This window comes from Xiphophorus hellerii, chromosome 20, assembly GCF_003331165.1.
Source record: "Xiphophorus hellerii strain 12219 chromosome 20, Xiphophorus_hellerii-4.1, whole genome shotgun sequence".
NCBI lineage: Eukaryota > Metazoa > Chordata > Actinopteri > Cyprinodontiformes > Poeciliidae > Xiphophorus > Xiphophorus hellerii.
Genome location: NC_045691.1, coordinates 18,879,702 through 18,900,727, shown reverse-complemented (window position 1 = coordinate 18,900,727; position 21,026 = coordinate 18,879,702). Strand labels below are relative to the sequence as shown.

Here is a 21,026-nt window from a genome sequence, read left to right as displayed (position 1 = left end):
ATGTGCAGATATAGTGGTAGATAAAGACATTTGTCCCTTTGTCAAAACCTTATTGGATTTCTAAGTGATTTCTGATCAAATTATTTGGAATCAAATTATTATTATTTGTTTTTATTTTGTTGATGTTCAAAATGAACTTTTATGGGTCATGAGACCTATTAAAAAGTTCAAATCTAAGCTGACTATTGTTTTATTAAAATGAACAAACTGACTAATTGATTTTCTGACTATACATTTAATATAGTGTTTTAATTAAACTATCAAATGGCAAAATGCATTTCCTTATTTAACATTTTTTAAATTTTCAGATGATTTCTTATTTGTTTTTTATTTATTGGCTTTTTGCCCTTGATGTTTATGAATTATATGTTATAGTTATTAAATGTTTAATAAATAAAAGTGAAAATTCCTGTGAGACTAAGATCATTCTAACAACATTCCTGCCATTATGAACTAGTTCCTTTTAATCAAGGCTACAACCACCTGTTTAGTTTTTTTGAGTAATAATTATAAGAATAATATTAACTGGAACACAATCATTCTTGATAATTTTGATGATGGTTGCTTGTTTCATAATTGGTTGCTGTATAATGTTTTTATTGTTTAAGGCACTTTGGACTGCCTCAAATGTGTTAAATAGATTTTACTTGACTTTGTTGTACAAATTCAAATTAAAAATACAGGCTACATATATTGTAAACTGGAAGATTTTTTACGATGGGAGCAGAATATCGTCACTTTCCGAAAATAATGGGTTAAGTCACTTTTTGCCAAGTCATTTTGGCAATAAAAAAAATCATATATATATATATATATATAGCCTCTGTCCTCTTGCTGAGGTTGTTCATTAACGGATGAACACCTGAGACAGACTCTGGTGCCTTCACTTCAGCTTTACTTTACTTCCAGTAGCAAAATTATATAACAGTTTTCCTTGTCTGATATCAATTAAAAACGTACATACTTCTTACTATACTGCAATATGCTTTTATGCCTTTAATCCCCCTTCAAATTGGAGTGTCTGTTTTCTCCCAGAAGGGGGTGCAACCATTTTAAGGAGATGGGATTAAATTTAAGTGGGACCCCCAAATGAAAGTCTGCTCAGGGCCCCATGCAATTTTTGGCCAGCTCTGGCATTTTCTAAAATAAAACATTACATCTTTTTTTTTTTTTAAATTACTGACAAAATAAAGTTACTAAACCATTTATATTTCAGTTTTAAAAGGGTTTAATCGCAGTAATCTTTGCATTGGAGCTGCAGAGGGTGTTGTCCTGTCCTGGACTGGTTGCAGCTATTAAAAAAAAGGAAAGCAGAGTTTTGAGTCAGTAGAAACGCGAGCTGCAGAGAGAACAAACCAGACAGGGAGCAAAGTGCCGTGTGAGATTAAAGCGCATCTGCCAAGTCTCACACCCAGACAGGTTAGTGCTGTTTCAGGCTAAATTAAGTTCCTTCTCTGTGCTCCTGAATGCCTTTCCTCTAATCCGTGGAAGCACCGATTGTGCTTCCGCGGATTAGAGGAGCATGATGCAACACTTCCAGCCTCACCGAGCAGCGCCTTAATGAGTTAAGAAATCAATCTAACATGAGGAAAAATAACACAAGCCGAAAACTGACGCAAATTGAGCAAAAACAAGAAATAAAAAAAAATAAAATATCCGCAGATGTCTGTCCCGGTCGCATCTTGTGTTGGCGCACTTGCAGTGGGGTCAGCCGCATCTCTTACCCCGTCTGTGCCCGATGTGGCTGTTCTTATGCGGCATCCAGATCTTCTTCAGCGGGTTCTGGGTGAGTTCCCGCGGGTGGTTCTCCAACAGATGGTCCTCGTTGTCCAACATCTTGGGTCTTAGGGTCGTTAAAGCGCCTGTCTGCAAAGTGAGGCGGTGGGCTGCTGTCCTGTTAAGTCCTGACTGAGGAGGCTGCCGGGGAGTGGATGCCTCATATCAGCTGAGAAACAGCAGTTTCTCGTTACCGTAAGAAGTGGAGGCGGAGCGCAAGGAGAAAGAGGGAAGGAACAAAACACGTCCGGGACAAAATGTTGATGCATGGCTTGGTCCTCTCATCTTAAATCACCCGCCTGCGTGAGTTAATTTTTAGAATCATGTGTTTATGTTATGTTTTTGTCTGGCAAACACTTATCACATACATCCCTCATAAACTTTATATATCCTATATAAGACATAAAAGATACATATATATATATATATATACATTTTTTCCCAGTCGCTATAATGCACTTTTTATAGTGCATTCTAAAAATATAGCTGCCATATTTTTTTTGTCTCTTCTTATTCTGTTTATTTCCTTCAGACAAACCAGAATCTCCATTAACTGAGAGTACCAGGGTTTCGACCTCTCCCCTGAAGTCCCGAAAGAGTCCCGAAAGACCTGAGTCCAAACTGACGACTCTGATGGCTCAAATTAGCATCCCTTCTTCAATTGTAAATGTGGCCGTTGACCGTCAGGCCAGAAGGTAGGAGTGTGAATAGTCCTTGTTGGGGGTGGGTATCTATGATACCAACAGGAGATCAGATCTCCTGTCTAGTTTTGAAGCATACATGAAGTGTTTTTGGAGAGATGTGACCTTTTGCAGCTGATCCATGATGTTGTGCTGCATTATCCAGGTCATTTTGCCAAATGTACATAGAGTTTGCAAAACATACAATCTGTTTCAAGAAATATGCAAAGGTTTTTCTAAAAGAAATTAGTAATGTTTTTCTTTTAAATAAAGCTAAGTGGGTTTAAAATGACAGTTTAGAAATAAACTAACCAAATTAATTGTGTTGATCCACCTCAAAAAATCATGCAAAAAGTGTAAGCAAAAGAAATCTGGGAGACTTTGCACATGCAAATTTGCATGCAGCCTTTTGTGCTGTGGAGGATAAATAGGTGACTGCTTCACCTATTTAGTTCACAAGAACTAATGGCATTTATTTCAGTCATAATCTTGCGGGGGGTGACCAAGGTTCCATCACTATGTGACAGCTGGTCAGCAAACCTGGCAAACATGATTGACATGGCAGCACTGAATGCACATGTGCTTTATCAGGCATGCATTGGGGTGCAGGAGAGACGGGTGGACTTCCTGGTTGAGCTTGCAAAAGAGTTGGGTAACTCTCATGTGAGTGAGAAGAAGGCACACAAGGAGAAACTGCTTCGGCAACAACCTTCCACACCCAGCTCAGGCAAAAGGGCGAAGTGTCAGGTCAACCATCGATGCAGGATGCGTGTCCTGAGGCCGAAACATCATCAGTGACCCCTCACACCCCCACCATGGACTGTTCTCCCTGCTGCCCTCTGGAAAGAGGTTCCGCAGCATCCGGTGCAGGTCCACCTGGTTCCGAAACAGCTTTTTCCCACTTGCCATCAGACTGCTGAACTCTTAACTGGACTGCACTCAAAAACTGGTCTCCACTTTATACCTTGCACATGTACAGAGCTAAATAACTTCTATTTTACTGTCAGTCCTGCACTTTATATTTTATATTTAGATTTATATTCATATTTTATACTGTATTTTATTTTACTCACAACATTGGAACCTCAAACATTGTCCTGAGCCGTATGCAACGAAATTTTGTTCTGTATACACCCTGTGCATGCAAAATGACAACAAAGTCAGTCGAAGTCGAAGTCGAAGTCTAAGGAACAATTGTGCAACTGTGAGATGCGTTGAGGCCATTACCAGGGTACTTATAAGGTAATGGCCTTATTTACAGAACAAAAGCACCTGCTAGATAAAATCCTTCAGGTCAGTTGGCCCATCTCTGGACTCCAAAGGTAGAAATACAAAATGGCCTTTCTCTGGTACTTGCAGTACCTCTTTTTCAGTGGATTTTTTAAAATAATTTTTGCCATTTTGTTGTGTAATGATAGCAATACTGATATATGAACATAAATCTTGAGACCTGTGCCCCCTTGAACATTTGTGAGGCAACATCTGCTGTATTCGTTGTCATAAAGAGAATTTCTTCCTATACATACAAATTTTACAACTTGAGGAACTAAGCGCATTGTATTAATAAAAGAAACCCTCCTATGTTCAGCTTATGAATGCACCATTTAACAGCCTAATCCACTCTTTTTGAGTTTAGTAAAAATCAAATAACAGGGCATATATATTGATCTTGCAATCGCGTCACTATAAGTTAGATTAAAAACTCCTACCACAATAAACCCAGACTTTTTATGATTTATGTAAAAATCCTTAAAAACCGAGAGGAAAACAAAGGAACTTATATTAAGTGCTGTGAAACAATGTAAAAATAATTAAGATACAATAATTGAAACTCACTGAAGTATGTCCTTTTTAAAACTAATTGTACAAATGTATCATAAAATAATCTAACTGGTGAAGGGGGATGTAAAAAGTAAAAGCGGTAGCCATTACAAAACATTCTGCACTTAAAACTCCTGTTACCAGCTGTTTTTCCTGCACTGGTGTGACACTGTTTTGAATGGAACCATCCAGTGCATGTTCCGGATTCCTTCAATAAAACGTACTAAAAAAACATCTTCAGTACCAGGATGTTCGGTCCTCCTTTCTGAGAAAACGTGTTTTGAAACGTTACCGTAATGTTTCAAGTACGTCGGCAAGCAAACATGCGAGAAGAAAATAAGCGTTCTGTTGTTCACATGATCCACACATGGACAGCGAATGCAGCTCAGAAATCAGCCAATCAGAGGACAGAGCAGACGCTCGGCAGCCAATCGGAGAGGAGAAGGGATGAATGGGAGGCGTGCTGCCTGCACCAGGCTCACGAAAACACATCCACATGAAAACTATAAGTCTCGGCTTTTACACGAGCCCGTCACGGGCCCCACGGAGTTTTCCTTACACTCAGTAAGCAGCTTCTGACACGCTCCCCACTCTTAAGCAAACAGAAAGAAAGTCATGATGTAAACATGTTGACTTTCTGCTGTCAGACAACGTGAAAAATAACAGATTGCTTTTCTTTGTTTGAGCTTGTATGTTGCAGGTCGTCAGGTTTATGAAAGTATAATGGAGACTGCATCCAACTGCAGTCAGTCTGCTACTTTGATATATTGGACAATATTTTACACAGAAGAAATTCCTAAAGATACTCAAGTTACACTTAAAAATCAATTTATTTAAATGCATTTTGTCATTATCAAGCCACAACACAAAATGCATTTCGTTCCGCTCATGATACCACACATTGTGACTCTGCGTCTGCAGAGTAAGAGACAGAGAGCTAGCCATACAGTAAATAAGTGAAGCTACACGCAACGAGTCTACGTGTAGCTTGGCCTATACAGAGAGAGGGGAAAAGGTGGTTTTGAGTTGTACTTCAACTCAAAAGTAGTTGTGTTTTCCCAACATTTCCCTTCCCCTTTGCTGTGCAGCATAGCACTAAATTAATAATATCTATATTTCCAAGTTTCATTGAGTTAACGGAATTATTCTACCTTGACAGCACGGCTATAGATGGCATGTGAAAGTATCAGTGTTGTATAAAGTACTGAAATCTCAGAGTCAAGTAAAAGTATAGGTACCTCTCCAAAATATGACTTTGGTAAAAGTCCAAGTCACTGACTGAAATGTTACTTGAGTTAAAGTCTTAAAGTATCTGAAACTTCTTGTACTTAAGTATGGAAATTGCTGTAAAAATGGATGTACTCAAGTAATGTAATGAAAAGTACAAGTAAAAAGTAAAACAAGGCAAATGCAGTTTGAATGACATTTTTTATATTTTGGTAAACTTGTCAAATACACTTAAAATAATGTACACAACCAAGTGCAGGCAAAATTAAACCTGCTAATAGATATACCTGCAGGCATCATTTAGTTAAGAAAATTAGGTGCTTTACCTATAGCACAAGGTTAACTTAACCTGCTTTACAACTGATTATTATTAGTTAAATTCAGTCTAAATTGCTATCACTATGGCTTCTGTCCCCCCTTGAACAGAGGAGTCTAGGTAGCCTGCTACAGTCAACATTAGGCCTAAGCTAAATACACCACGTGTGGAACTGAAACAATGCCAAACAAAGTTCATTTATACAGGTAACGTTATGCTCAAGATTTCACAATAGTGCCTAGTGACCAAGCTATAGTTACTGAAACAGGAGGATTATAACCATTTCATAAGACGTTACCTCGATGTGTTTCTTCAAGTTGGACGGGGAGTTTTTGTAAGATAGAATTTCCACATCTTCGGGCAGGAATAACATAAACTTCATGCGGTACGACGAATCTTTAACACCCACGAAAGAGTATATTGTGTTTAAATAAGGCCATGGGCTCTCATCACCAGCTGGTGGTTCCCCTGGAGCCACCAGCAGTCGTTGTGGTCTCGGTCTCCTCCTCCATGTGGCTGCTGCTGATTGAGAGACTTGCTTTGTGTTTAATGGGAGACGCGAAACAGGTGTATCCTATTGGTGGTGATGAACAAGCCCAGGCAAGCAGGCTACCGACTTTGTTGCAGTCAATCAGTAGGTGGGGTCAAAACACTTGCGTTTCTCTCTCTCGCTTTTTTGTAACGAGTAACTAAACCACACATTGAAAATGTATCGGAGTAAAAGTACGCAATTAAGTTCGGAAATATAGTGAAGTAAAAGTGAAAGTTATCAAAAATTTTCATACTCGAGGAAAGTATGAAGTACTCCAAAATATACTTAAGTAAAGTAGTGAAGTATTTTTACTTCGTTACTATACAACACTGGAAAGTATACTGTAGTCTTTTTGCCCTTCAATGTTGTCTGCATGCATGAAATATCCGTATGTAAACAATAACATGCAGGGGGTCTTATAATTTTGACTAAGTCAGTGCCTCACCAGACTAGTCTCGGTATCAATCCAGTTGTTCTGTAAAGATCTTTTAGAGAACATTGAAAAGCACAAAGCACCATGAAGACCAGGGAGGGAATAAATCAGTGATAAAGTTGTGGAGAAGACGATTGGGTTATAAATCAAGAGAGCTCTGTTAAATTATTTATCCAGAAATGGAAAAAAATGCCATAACTTGAAACGTAAAAAGAAAAAGCTGTTCACCTGAACTGCTGCTGCCCGTCTTTTTACCAACATATCTCACCTGTTCTGTCATCTCTCCCCTGTCTGCCTGTGTGACAAAGAATTGGTTTTAAAATCTTTTTCTTAAGTTTTGAATGTGTTATCGATCTCACTCCTCCATACTTCTCTGACCTGCTGCAGCTTTATGTTTCACCACAGGCCCTTTAGCTGACTGAATCATTTCCAGTCGTACTTCCAAAACTAAAAGCTCCCATTACAAAAAAAGCACTTATTTTTAATGGCATTTGATACGATATGAGTTGGTTTGTTGTTGTTTATTTCTATGGTACAAATCCCATTTTATTCAGCTTTTATTATTTTCTTTCATATTTTCTTATTATTTTAATTTGTATCTTGGTTTGATCTGTTTTAGTACTGTACAACACTTTGGTTAAAACATTTTTTTTTTTTTTATGAATTTTTTTTTTAACATGAAATCACCTTCATACTGTTCTTGCTCTAGCTTTTCATAAAAGTCCTACTATTAATGTTCTGATCTGACTACAAGTTGTTTTGTTTGTATTATGTATGTACTTTGGTAGCCTCTGGATGTTTAGGATATTAGAACTAAACATCCAGAGGTGCGCCAGTGTGGTTTTAGATAAAATTATAGTCATGTCAGACTGACTCATTCAAAGCCAAGCCCTAAATCCAGCAGACAATCTGTGGTGAGTCTTGAAATGCGACATTTCAAGATTATATTTTGAACATTATTTTCCACAGAAAATGGGCTAGAATGACATCTTTTGGATGCACAAAAGATTTGTTGCATAAGTTGCAGTGGAAGTATTCACTCATGGGGGCATGCCACACTTTTCAGATTGTATCCACTTAAAAGCTCTGTACTGCTTTGTGCTACAATGATGCTTGTGGTTGTAACAAGACAAAATGTGAAGAAGTTCAAAAGGCATGAATACTTTTGCAATTGTGGTGTGTTGCTCATGTTGTTAATTTATTTAAAAAGTACAATATTCTAGTTTAATTGGTAACCTTAGCCAACTGACCTTAAAGAAACTGACTGATTTTACTGATTTGCAAAACGAACAGTTTTCTGATTGTCATAATTTAAAACATGTTTGACATTTTTATTTCTAAAGGATAAAGAAGGAGCGTGGCCATAAATGAAGAAGCTAACTTAGACGTCTCGCTGCTCTCCATTACTCTCACATGTTGTGTGAATTAAGGGTCAGGCACTGAACAAAGTTAGCTGGTTCAAGAAAAACATCCTGTTCTTTTGGCAGCTTCTCATCCTGAAGAAAAAAACTGCGTAGTGCTTCAGTAAATTCACTAGAGGGCAGTGTGCTACCACACTTAAAATAAACATTTTCTTTTAAGTCTATTTCACCAGTTTATGCACAAGTTACGACAAACATGGGTGTCCTGTGTGAGAACAAAAGAGTTCACAGCTGATCAAAAAGCTTTGTTATCAACTCAGCTTCTGTTGTGAGATGGATTGAGGTCAGAGGGTGTTAGGAAGAAGTCACCATGTCAGCAGGATTAGTAGTAATCTGTTAAATTTACTACAAGACTTCTCACTAATCCCATAAACACACACAGACGTGGTCGCCTCACCTGCTGTAAAGAGAACCTGTACATCTGAGTACATAAACAGTGGGATGGATAAATTACTAAAGTTGTTTGAAAGCATTTAATGACATTAATGCACAAATAAAAACTAAATATTCAGAAGCACAAATAAATATTTAAGTCAATAATTTTTTTAAAGATTTTTTTTGAAGAATATATATTTTTAATAGGAATGTAAAATAAAATTATCTCCAGATCCAAGTAATCCACACAAACAAAGAAATCAACACAAATAAATCCATTAATTACGAATTCAAAATGCCTGCAGCGGAGAACCCAGTCACATGCTTTGCTCAAGTTTAAGGACAACAATATCAATGTTTTGGAGGGGCCATCACAAAGCTGTGATTTCAGTCCCATGGGTAGTTTCTGGGCAGAACTAAAAAGGTGTGTGTGAGCAATGTAGGCTACAAAGCTGACCCAGTTATACCAGTTCTCAAGAGGAATGAGCTGAAATTTAAGCAAGACGTTTGTGAGAGGAAACTCAAAACACCTGATCACAATATGAAGCTTGAAAGACAACTCTATCAAATAATAAGGAAATGTATGGCAAGTTCTGAATATAAAAATGGGTTTATTTGAAGACACTCTAAGTTATCTCTATAAACATAAATAATTTTTGTCCTAGCTAACCTAATAAAGTAAACATTTAAGCTCTTAATGTCAGACAGAATGAAAAAGAAGATACCGTATTTTCCGCATTATAAGGCGCACCTTCAATGAATGGCCTATTTTAAAACTTTTTTCATATATAAGGCGCATAGAATAGACGCTACAGTAGAGGCTGGGGTTACGTTATGCATCCATTAGATGGAACTGCGCTAAAGGGAATGTCAACAAAACAGTCAGATAGGTCAGTCAAACTTTATTAATAGATTACAAACCAGCGTTCTGACAACTCCGTTCATTCCCAAAATGAATAAACAGCTGTTTTATTATTTTCCCAAGGAAAAGTAAGTGACGTGGTATTTTCATGACACAGTTTATCTTTTAACAACAGCAAGACTTAGACTTAGACTTGTACTTTATTGATCCCTTGGGAAGACTCCCTCAGGAAATTGAAGTTACCAGCAGCTCCCAGGCAAAAAACAAAGATAACACACAGTAAGCAAAAGTGCAAAAGAATACAAAGCAAGGTATAACATATAGTGGAGGGGAACTTTTCCTCGATTCAATAAACACGTAAAAAACAGTCTGATACTGTTACGGTAAATCAAACGTTAGTGCAATCACAATATATATCCACTTCCGCACCTCTGATTCGTTCATGTTAAATTCTCTCGCTGCTGCTCTATTCCCGTGTTCTACTGCGTGACTGATCGCCTTGAGCTTAAACTCTGCGTCGTAAGCGTGTCTCTTAATAGGAGCCATTTTGGGGTCTTTACACAAAACCCAGCGTGCACCGCTGGCTGCATCGGCGGCTGCTTTCTCCCGTTTCTTCTTCTACGGGGGAAAATGAAGTCAGCGGCTGCTTACCGTAGTTGCGAGACCTGTTGTGGCTCAATATTGGTCCATATATAAGGCTCACCGAATTATAAGGCGCACCGTCGGCTTTTGAGAAAATTGAAGGTTTTTAGTTGCGCCTTATAGTGCGGAAAATACGGTATATGTTTTTTCATACAGCATTTGGTTTCAATATACTTAGTGAGAAGACTGATTGACCAACACTCTTGTTTTTGGACAGTTGGAGAGCAAGAATACCTAGAAAGGATGGACAGAGAGAAAATGCAAATGCCATGCACAATTCATTTTCTTTTCTTTTGAACCCAAAACTCTCTTGCTGCGGCACAACAATGCTGCCAACTGTGCAGCTCATTTTACTGAGCCAATAAGATTCAAAAGGATTTAGACCAAGGCTACAAACTTTTAAAGTACTCTTGACATGATCGACAGTGTTTATTGTTAGGAGTAAAGCTAAAACCAACATACATGTCTTGTTTCCTCTAATATTTAAATGCCTTTTCCACTTGAACAGGCATAACATTTTTGGTTACACATATTTTAAAGTTAATTATCTAGCTTAAGTTCAATCAAAACAAAGGTTTGTATTACAAACCTGCTAAACCTGTTGCAAAGGTGTGTCACTTCGGACTGCGTGCAAAACAGGCACATTCATCACAGTCTTGACATGTTCCTGCTGTCACATGTCCCTGTAAGATAACCATAGTTTTCACTTTTGTTCTTTGAAATCAACCTAATTTTGCTCCTATTTCTTGGCAGTAAGAGAAAGTGAAGTCGAGACTGGAATATAAAAAAAACACAGTACAGAGTTTATCTTAACTTTAGGGAGCTACTTTAAATATTAAAAGAACAATAATAAACCCAGGTGAATCTTGTTTCTGGGTTAAACATAAAACCTTTACAGCTATCCCTGAGACACAGAAACAAAAAAAACAGTGGTGACCTCATTCTGGATTAAGAGTTTCAGTGATAAACGGTGACAGGCTGATAAAGTGTGAAGCTTGATTAAATACTGTTTTGATTTTTTTCACCAGAACAGTAAACAGATAATTGCACATATATTGAATGCAGTCAATGCTTTTCATGTGGCTACTGGGAAGCAACAAGTCAAGACAAGGGTCATTTTTGTAAAAATCCCACAACAAATGTATTTGAACGGATAACAATAGTTTGTTTGAAAGGTAAATAAAGGTCTAATTTGCTGTTTATTGAGGGAAAGTACCAGCATGGCAGTGTTTGTGGATTAAAGAAAGAAAGTTTCTTCTAGGGTTCAATACTGCAGCATCAGTAAGAAGTTTACATACATGGGGCGTCGTGAGGTCAGAGTGTGCGCCACGTATTCAGAGGCGGGACGACTCAACGCGGCCGTCCTGAGTTTGACTCCCATCCTGGGTTTCCTTTGCCACATGTCTTCCCCTTCCCCCCTTTTCTTTGCCCCCTGTTGTATTATTGTCAGATAAAGGCCACCAGTGCCAAAAAATCTCTTTAAAAAATTAAGTTTACATATTCATCATGCACATTTATCAAAATGGTACTGTGAATGGAACAATGAAGAACTTACTCTAAAATCTTAAGTTTCACCTCAACTCAACGACAAGATGATTGAAACACAACTGCCCAACTTAATTGCTGAAGACACCAAACTTATTTAAAGGAACTTTGTCAATTGTTATATAAAAACTGACCCAATATCAAGGCAGGATTATCATACCAGAAGCTTGTTGAAGGCAACAAATAGTTACATAATCTTGTCCAACGTCAGTGTCTGACCTCACATATGTGCTTCCGGAAGAAAAGTCAGTTTAGACATACAGTATGTCTGAACCTTGTAGACAGCCTTCTCAGAACAGTTGAAGTGGCTCTACTTTATTAAAGCCTTTGTATTTTGAACATTGTCATACAATCCCCAAAAGAATGGTTTGAATGTGTCTCCATAAAAGACAATAATTAATTAAACATTCATGTACCTGAATTGCATATTCTACTACATTCCTACAGCTAATTCAAATAAAAAAAATACCATAAACCAATCCCAAGCTGTGATGGTCAAACATGCCAAAGAGTCAGCTGTGTCTGTGCAGTGCTCAGTCACACAGTTGCTGCACTGCCACAACACAGGCCCGCCTGAAGCCGTTAATGTGATTCTGTGCAAGCGGGTGAACTTTCCCCCAGATAAAGTCGACACACACAGAGAGGGAGGGCGGAGTGAGGGAGGAGAGGAGAGAAAGCTCTGCTTGGAAGGACAACAGTGATCATCGAAGAGGGCGATTCACAGCAGAAATCTGTCACAGATATGAATGCAAAAACAAAGATTTTTGATAAAAAATCAAATAAGGGAAGACAAAGAAGAAATAAGGCTTTTTTACTTCAACCAGCCTATAGCTAATGGCATATACAGCTATTGTTGTGGGTATATAATTTCATAAACACTACAGAGGTCTGCTGCACCATCTGAAGTGCACCACTGCACATGTAGGGAACAAAGACTCACAGTTACGTCTGGCACTCTAGTAGCTGAAATAAATACCTACCTGTATCAAAGTGAAGGCGTTTAAATGTCTTAGAATACATAAAGCAGTCTCCACAAGAAGCAAGATGCACTGTGGTGTGTTTTTAGGCACAGCCCCTCCTCTCAGGAAGTGTAAAAATGGAGCACATCTCCATGCATCTGCCCATAGCAGCCATCTAAACCACTGTTACCGCACTCGGATCTGTCTGACTGCATGCTGCTTGGTAAACATGACAGCCCAGCAATATTACCCTACAGAGGCTTCCAGGACATATGACTCATGAAATTGCATAACAAAACCTTCTCACAATACATGAGACTCTGTATTATATAGGTCAGAGTACAAATCCTTCCCCAGGTGCATCATGCTTACCTTTCTCCTCAAAGAACTTCTCAAACATAAATTATATGGTGGGTTTTATTATTTTAAAGTAAGGCAAACAGAAACTTAGTGGCATTCAGATGTTAATGTGAACACTGGAACACATTCTGGATTGGATTTCAAACCCCAAATTAACACAGAAATCTCTCCCTCTGTCCGGTCCATGCCAACATATGTTACCTGCAGCAGGTGCAAACAGTGCTTGTGCTATTTCACTGTGGGTCCAATTCAACCTATTTTATACAAGTTTTAAATTAAAGCCATAAAATGTAAACCTTATTTATAGTAAGTGCTCAAAACATAAGCGTCATGTAGTGTCAGGGAACTAGGATGCACAATCTTTCTGCTAAGAAATTAAGGATTATGTTTTAGTGAATTAAAATATTCTCTCACTCCTTTTTTAACATTTTATTTTAAATGATTTTTTGCAATAATAATAATAATAATAATTTTTTCATGCATTTATTGGGTGACTTGCTGGAAACAGCATTTTTTTGTTTGCTTTTTGATTAAATTATTTACTTGCTGAAGAAAAAAATCTCTTGTTTACTTCTTCCTGGTAGCTCCTTATCAATCTAGATGCAGAAATAAACAGAAAAGCCTCATTTTTGTTTACTTGTGAATATGCTATATTAGTGGCCTATTTGTTTTCTGAAAACAAAATCTTTTGAAGTAATATTTATTCACTTATTATCCTGCCTTATTTACTTAATGGAGTATTTATCTTTTGAAGACATATTACCGAAGTGATAGTGAAGTTAAATTAGTCTGTGACAAACTTACTGAAGCTGAGTTCCGACCTTATCATGTGATGTGTTTCAGAGGCATGATGCACTAATAAACTGCATGCATGTGTAGCTTCCTTCAGGAATCAATTTACACTTTCTAGATTTCCCTCTCCAAGCAGTCAGCTGCTCATAGGCTGCAGCCAGGCTAAGCAGCTGATAATGAGCTGCTAACAACAAAGTCCTCTCCATTTTACCAAGCTTTCTTTCCACTATATAAACCCGAGAACAACATTATTTAGCCAGTTTCACGGCTGTAAGTGGCAGCCTGCTCCGCCTTCCCCACCCGTCATCTCTGAAGGAAGCCTACGTGACACTGGCTTGTTTACTTCATCCGCCTGCTAACCCAGCTGTAGCTCTGTCTGCACACAGTGTTCGCTCCCCAGCAGCTCCACAACGTGAAAACACATGAGAGCGCGGAAAGGATCCGGTTCGGTGCCTACCTGTCCTGTCCCGCGGGTTGTTCGGGTGGCAGGAGCCCCTCATGGTCTCGGTTTAAAGCCTCTTGCTGTCAGTGTGCAGAGCGGCTTGAGTGGATGATGTCCACAGCAGAGCGCAGGCAGCGATGAATGAAGTGGGAGAGCTCGCGCGCTCAGCATGCTGCTCCGTGAACACGGGCGCGTGCATGTTCCCCTCCACGCAAACACAGAGAGCACATGTTTGTAAACCTGCATGACTGTGTGCGTGACCACCGTCACTTACCAGTTTCTCCAGTTTTTCCACGCGGAAATACCGAGCTGAAATCAAGTTTCTAGAAATGGAGGAGCACAGCGGGAAAGAAAATACTGAATAAAAGTTTGTTTTATTTGTCCCAAACTTTATGTTTCTTTGTGTTGCATCCATCCGTTCATCCTTCCACCCGTTGAACCACTCTGCAGTGTGAAATTATTGCAGGTTCTTCATATTCTGAGACAATTATTGTTGAAGTTGTATATTAAATAATGAGAACTCTGGAAGTTTGAGTCTGGAAAAGTAGATGGAAATTCAAATCAACCAGACTGAAATAAACACAGAGCCATGGTGTGAAAATGGTTTATATATGTGTATATTTTATTAACTGTTAGTCTGCCAGACTATTGTTTTAAATCTTCCACACTCTGGAAATATTTTTTGTCTTTTGTATTGTCGTTGTCCTACACCAGCGACCTGCAACCTACGGCTTTGGCCCCTCAACTGTGGACCTCATAAAACCAAAACAAAAATGTTTTTGATTATGGATGCAACAAGAAATTAGAATTTTAGGACTTTCTTGTATGTTCTTATGCAAAATGTGCTTTCAATATCTACAGCAGGCTATTAAAAGTAACTAACTTCAAACTATGTTACCTATCTTACTTTGTCACAAAGTTGATAAAGAATTAATTTTCTTCTAAGATTTGAAAATAGAATAAAATTTTAGTTTAGTTTTGTTAAGTTTTCATTGCAAAATATTTTATGTTGTTTAAAAATGGTTTCTTGCAGCTCTAGGCAAATTTTATTTTGTGGCAGCAGGGGCAAAAGTGGCCCTTTGAATGTAAGAGGTTGCTGAGTGCTTACGATTGTCCTACATCATTAATAGGTAAATTTGCACATTTTGTTTTCCTTTCAAGCCCTTCTGTGACATTTTAAAGTTATTTTGTTCAATATTTGGATAATTTTTAATCATTTCATCTTTGTTGTGTCACATTTGTCTCTCACTTCAATCCTTTTTGTCTAATAATTATCTTATGTTTGGTCATGTGTAGCCATTGATTGGAATGTTATTTCTCCTATCAGTTTTTGGATGTTTTTCACTATTTTATCTTTGAGTGCTGTACTAATCTATTCTTGGCAGTGCTGTGTGTTTGGGATGGGTTCAGTTTTTCCCCGTACGCCTTGTTGACAGTTTAGCAATTCATTTACACCTTAAACCCTGGGGGAGCCTCAATGGAACCGTTTCACTCCAGTGCCGGTTCTTTTTAAAATAGGTTAATTATCTTCATATATTTCCAAAACACCGTTACAATGTTTTTGTTGTGACTGCCGTTTAAAACTAGGTCATCTAGAATAATGTTGGAAGAACTCAATGGCTTGTATTTTTATACAAGCCACTGTATAAAAATACAGATCACAAATGTGATGTGAAAACATCACATTTGTGATGTTTTCATTACAAATGAAAACATCACAAATAAAAAGCCCAAAACAGACTTCTAGAACAAATTCAAGCTAACTACTGTCTCGCGTTTCCCATGTAAATATTTTATGGCTTCTCTGTAAATAATCCCCAAATGGAAAAAAACGATGAAGTTTTATCAACAAAACATCACAGAAAATCTTGGACTTTTCTATGTTTATTGTGAGAAGGTGAAATACGAGTGTTCAGTTCTTCACAGATAAATGTGTGACCGTCACAATTCATGATGCTTGGAAACATTACAAACACTGACGTCAATTAAATAGTTAAATAATTAAATAGAGAGCCTCCGTGGATCTTGTTCCAATTAACTGAAGAAGTAGTCAGTTTTGAAAGCTATTTTTAAAACTCCCGCCATAAACAAGAATCCAACACACATCATTTCTGCATATATTTATTTGAAAGCTTCTGTGGAAACTTGCTGGTGATCTTTAAGTTTAAAGACGTTAAGTTTACTGAGTTGCAGACGATCATCACTTTCACGTCCCACCTATTACCTGCAGAACTTTCTTGCTGCTGCATTAATGACTTTGGGTGAGAACAATAAAAATCATAATCAGCTCATATATTGTAAGTCTTGCATATCTTAATGCATCTGCTGCTCCACCATCTACCTGGCTTCCTTAATGTATTTCTGTTTTCTTTCTTAAGTCAGCTTAATTTTGAAATTCTCGTGAGGTTTGCCGGAGCATCTGCTTTTGATTGAATACTTCTCTCAGCGCCTTCAGGATGAGATCGCTTTTTTGTGGTTCTGCTGACGAGCCCACCTAAAAACACAAAGCAGTTGGCTTGGTCTTTTAGTTTAAAGAAATACAAATGCAGACAGACAGAGACTCGAGCTCCTCTTACATCTTTAAAACTGGCACTTCTTCTCAATCGTCCAGGTCCGGGAGCAGCAGGAGGAGTATACTGACTGTCACCTGTTCTGGTTGTGCTATCTGTTGTCTGCTCAGAGTTTTGGGTTGAGGGGACCGGTGGTAGAGGCCCTTTCTGCAAAGCGAGGGAAATGGATGCCCCTGCAGATCTTGGTAAAGTCTGTGAAACTGTGCCTATAAAATGTACCAGAGAAGTCACTCAGACTTATTCAATTGTTGATCTTTTTAAATAAAAAAGTTAGTAACTGAGAGAAAATCCGTTGTTTCTAAAAAAAAAAAAATTCCTTTCGAGAGACAAATACCTTTCTTCTTCAGCTCTTTTTGCACAGCTTTCAGTCCTCCAAACTGGTTAATGATGCAGTCGACAACTTCAGCAACGTCTTTGTTTTTAAGGTCTTCCTCGCTTAGTCTTGCCTCCATCAACAGCTTCTTCATATCAGGATCCAGATCTGAGAACTAACATCAGAAAATGGAAAGATGTATAGAGACCTTACAGTATTTCTATAGTGTTGTTGCAGCCGGCTCACCAAACTTGGAGAGGCTGGAACCGGTGGGAAGCAAACTGGCTTTTTGTACAAATGATCCTCTTGTTTTTCCCTACAAAACACAAGCAGGGTGTAAACTGCCTTTTCAAAAGATTTCTCAGTCTTCTCATTAAAACATCAATAAAATGTCTTACTCCAAAGCAGGTGGGTTGCTTCTTGAGAAGATCTTTTCTTCAGTTTTTGACTTCCCAATCATGGCTGTCATCTTTTCTTCAAAAAGAAACATGTAAAAGGAGATTAACCAGGAATATGTCTTGTAACAGTTTCTCTTTTAATATGATATGTTATGAAGAGGACCAAACAAATTTCATGTGAGACAGGACAGACAATTGATCTGCTCCTTTTTCTAACCTTGAACATCCTGCACTGCAGACTGAAACTCCTCTGCCTCAGATTCGTTTGCAAAGTTGAGACCGACCTGGTCGGCCTGCAGGGAAGAGACAAATATTCCGATGGTGAATTACAAAAGTATTTGTTTCTCATTCTTTTTTGTTTGTTTGTTTGTTTTCAAACTAGAGCTACAAACTTTAATGTATCACGCTGGGATTTTTATAGACCGACCCCATTGGGACATGTTTTTCTGTTTTATTACTAAAAGTGTGGAAAGTTTGGTGTGCAGACGCCTTTAATGTGGTCCCAATAAATAAAATCTAGTGCAACAAATTTCTAATATAGTGGTCATCTAATAAGTAAACACCCTTAATATTTAATCTAAGAATAAGCATTTTTTTTCTTTAAAAGCACCAGAGGTTTGTTAGAAAACATTAGCGAACAAACGGCATCATGGAGACCAATAAACAAAACAGACTGGTCAGGGATAAAGTTGTTTAAAGAAGCATTAGGTTGAGGAAGAGCGTAGGAGTGGGACTAAGGAAGGCTGTTGTTGAACAAAACGCATAAAATTGATGGTGGCAGCATCATGCTTTGCCGATGCTCTTTTGCATGGGAAAATGAAGGGAGCTACAATTGAATAGCTAACATCAAGTCATAATAATATATTTGAATGGGCTCAGTCAAAGTCTAAAGTGACAAATCTGTGACAATATCTGAAACTGTGAAGTTTACAGATGTTCTCCGTCCAATTTGAGGTTATACCATTTGAACTTCTTCACATTTTGTCACATTCCTGCCTTAAATTTTAACTTACGTTTGGGTGTTTAATCCCCACCCCTTTGTTAGTAATTCATGGAGTCATTCTATTTATTTTTTTTAATCACAGTTTTGCGCTTTTGGAGACTGAATTTTGAATCCAATTTTTAAGTCTGAGTGCTTTTGCAAAACACGCCAACACACTGACAGGCTATTCAAACAAGATGACTTACTTCTCCAGGGAAAGTATGGAAGTATGCTCGACTTGCAGCGTATTTGAAAGGAATGTACAATTCCTGCTCCCACAGTAACTTGGCACGCTGTAGTAAAGGGGGGGACAAAGCAAAAAGAAGAAGTAAAAGTGCTCATAAACTGTGAGCTGTACGTGCAACAGTGCAGATGCACCAATTTAAACAGGGCTCATTGTTTGTAGAGGAAATTGCAGATTAGAGGAAGCTGACCCATACGTGCAGCTTTGCTTTAACACACAAAACAAACCAAAATGGCTGCCACTTCACAGAGGGGAAAAAAACCTTGTATATTTCTGCATGTGTGAGTGGGAGGAGCAACAAGCTCTCTACTGTTCTACTCACCTGGACACAATAGAGACGCAGGAAGAAGGACTGCAGAGACGTGTCCTCAATGAGGCAGACCACACCGCAGTCCACACGATGCCAGCTCCTGCTCCGACCCTCGGAATCATTGGCCTGGAGTATCTGGGCAACCGTAGTTTTGACCAGCTAGAATACATTTTTTAAGTTACCACATGCAAATATATATTACATATCCTGTATTTGACTGTGACATTTATTGCATCTCCAGTAAAGATGTACAAAAAGCAAAGGAAACAATGATTACTTTGTATTGCAGCAGCATAAACTCTCTGTCTGTCTTTTTTTTTTACCTCCCTTTTTATGCTCACTGCGTTTATTGTCAAAACAAACATGGATCCATGTTTAGTCTAAGCTGTCACAGTTTGAATTGTTTAAACCTTTTGTAATTACTGGTTCGTCAGTAAATATGGTCAAGTTTAGGTGTGCAATCATTTTCTTTCAACTATTTCCTGAATTATGTAGATCACTATTGATCACCTTACCTGAATGATATGTTTTCTTGTATTTCCAATTTGAAGAGTGGCTATAGAAAATATCCTTCTTAACTGGGTCACTATGTTTAATATTTATAAAATTTTAAAATACCTTAGTTATATTTTGTTTGTAGTTATGGCTAATTCTGGAACTGGTGACTTTATGAAAATATGTGACTTTATGGGCTTTAAATCGACATTTGTGCACAAATATTCAGTCGGACTCATATAGCTTTATTAAAGGGAGAGTCCTACATTGAGTTTATGCATACACATTTAATCCACGTTGTCAAAACAAAACTAGGAAAAAATTGGAAACATTTTCATAACAAATCCTATGAGTCATAAAAACTCTGTAAAAGAGAACGATCTGTCAGTCTATCAGTCTGCAAATAATCTCTCCAAAGTCTGTTTTACTAACTGTTGCTAATTTGTTTTCGCTGTTTTTCCTAGATAGTTCAGTTTTGTTTTGTCTTTTCATTCATGGTAGTCATTCAGAGAAACTTCTCTGAACAACTTTCTGGTTCAGTTTCAGAGTTACAGAGCAGACGGGTTGCCCTACAGGAGACAAATGACGTCTTGGTATTAAACCAGCATCATCCTTTTCAATAATATCATAGTTTATTGCTTTGCTTATTGAAAGTGAAGTCTAATGAAACTTGTATTTTTTAATAAAACAAACATCATTATTTTAAAGAACAGGGATTTAATTATTTTTAAGTGGACACTGGACACATGCAACATGTTTTAGATAAGGTGTGCATTAATGATTACCACTAAGAAATTGCAAGTTTACTTCATTGATTTCATAAGACCATAAGAGTTGGTACCCAACATTATACAGTATATGGCAATGTGAGGGATCAAAATCTAATTAGAGGTAGAGATGGTTTTATTTCTATCTGTGGAGTAGACAAAAAGGATTCAATAATCTGTCTCAAAGTTGATCTTAGTTTCAGTGGCTTTGGTCATCCTAACGGTGTCACCAACAAAAAATCGGTGTTCCAGACGGGGGCCGCTGGAAAACTAAAGCCAATTCACCCTGCAGACCTCCTGATAGATGCAGCTGATAACATAGAAACTGTCATAACTATAGGAATCATGCTTTTATAGGAGCAAACATCAACCACATAAATAAAGGTTTTGTTCTGTGTTAAATTTTTCTACCTATTTACCACATTTGACTAATTTGGTTCTGTAAAGTCGCTCTAAACTGAACTGACCTTGCAGTGCGGCTCCAGCAGACGAACGAGGATGCCTTTCTCACGGATCGTCAGCAGATCACTCATTATATGAGACTGGAAGATCTGACTGAGCGCCATCACTTCCACTTGGTCTTCTGCTCAGCTCAGCTGCCTCAAGCCTTTCCTTGCGTCCTTTCTAAATGTGTCCATTGAGTCCTTTCTGATCTTCATACCTGCTCTGAATGACTTCAGTTCCCTCCCGTGAAACCAGCATTTATGCAAATTTATGGACAGTGGGTGAACAGAGCACATTTTTGAATAGTCAAATCTGTTTAT

At 38.0% G+C, this 21,026-nt stretch overlaps 2 protein-coding genes and 1 long non-coding RNA gene across 7 annotated transcripts in view; 1 reads left to right on the top strand and 2 right to left on the bottom strand.

The window, feature by feature from the left end:
* pfkfb4b (6-phosphofructo-2-kinase/fructose-2,6-biphosphatase 4b) overlaps window positions 1–14,332 on the bottom strand; it is a 23,744-nt gene extending 9,412 nt beyond the window's left edge. The window contains exon 1 of one of the 3 annotated variants that reach the window (XM_032550527.1): window positions 14,199–14,332. In XM_032550527.1, the coding sequence (XP_032406418.1) occupies window positions 14,199–14,241 (43 nt within the window). In that variant the 5' untranslated portion in view covers window positions 14,242–14,332. Of the gene's footprint in view, window positions 1–1,724; window positions 1,837–12,610; window positions 12,666–14,198 lie in introns of those variants that run through there. The other 2 variants (XM_032550528.1, XM_032550526.1) reach the window with 2 other exon arrangements.
* LOC116711145 (uncharacterized) lies at window positions 3,705–20,583 on the top strand. The gene is made up of 4 exons (XR_004337168.1): window positions 3,705–3,814; window positions 5,933–5,934; window positions 12,716–12,720; window positions 20,573–20,583. It is a non-coding gene; the product is annotated as an uncharacterized LOC116711145 (long non-coding RNA).
* On the bottom strand, window positions 16,055–21,026 carry LOC116711141 (wiskott-Aldrich syndrome protein). 3 transcript variants are annotated; one of them, XM_032550530.1, is made up of 10 exons: window positions 20,730–21,026; window positions 19,013–19,159; window positions 18,653–18,739; window positions 17,682–17,757; window positions 17,465–17,540; window positions 17,313–17,382; window positions 17,088–17,241; window positions 16,760–16,959; window positions 16,525–16,677; window positions 16,055–16,438 (listed from the first exon to the last, which is right to left on the bottom strand). In XM_032550530.1, exons 1-9 carry the CDS (start codon window positions 20,826–20,828, stop codon window positions 16,567–16,569), a joined length of 1,020 nt encoding a protein of 339 aa, XP_032406421.1. In that variant the 5' UTR covers window positions 20,829–21,026; the 3' UTR covers window positions 16,055–16,438; window positions 16,525–16,566. The 3 variants fall into 3 exon arrangements, with proteins under 3 accessions (XP_032406421.1, XP_032406420.1, XP_032406422.1); XM_032550529.1 differs by having other exon boundaries at window positions 16,055–16,677; XM_032550531.1 differs by having other exon boundaries at window positions 16,055–16,677; window positions 17,465–17,535; window positions 20,730–20,843.

What these genes read in the sequence shown, in the direction of transcription:
- LOC116711141 (XM_032550529.1), bottom strand. Translation starts at nt 20,828, where the DNA reads ATGGCGCTCAGTCAGATCTTCCAGTCTCATATAATGAGTGATCTGCTG. An exon ending in TGCAGTGCAGGATGTTCAAG is followed by an intron (nt 17,541 to 17,681) that starts GTTAGAAAAAGG and finishes TTCTTTTTGAAG; the next exon opens with AAAAGATGACAGCCATGATT. An exon ending in AGCAACCCACCTGCTTTGGA is followed by an intron (nt 17,383 to 17,464) that starts GTAAGACATTTT and finishes TGTGTTTTGTAG; the next exon opens with GGAAAAACAAGAGGATCATT.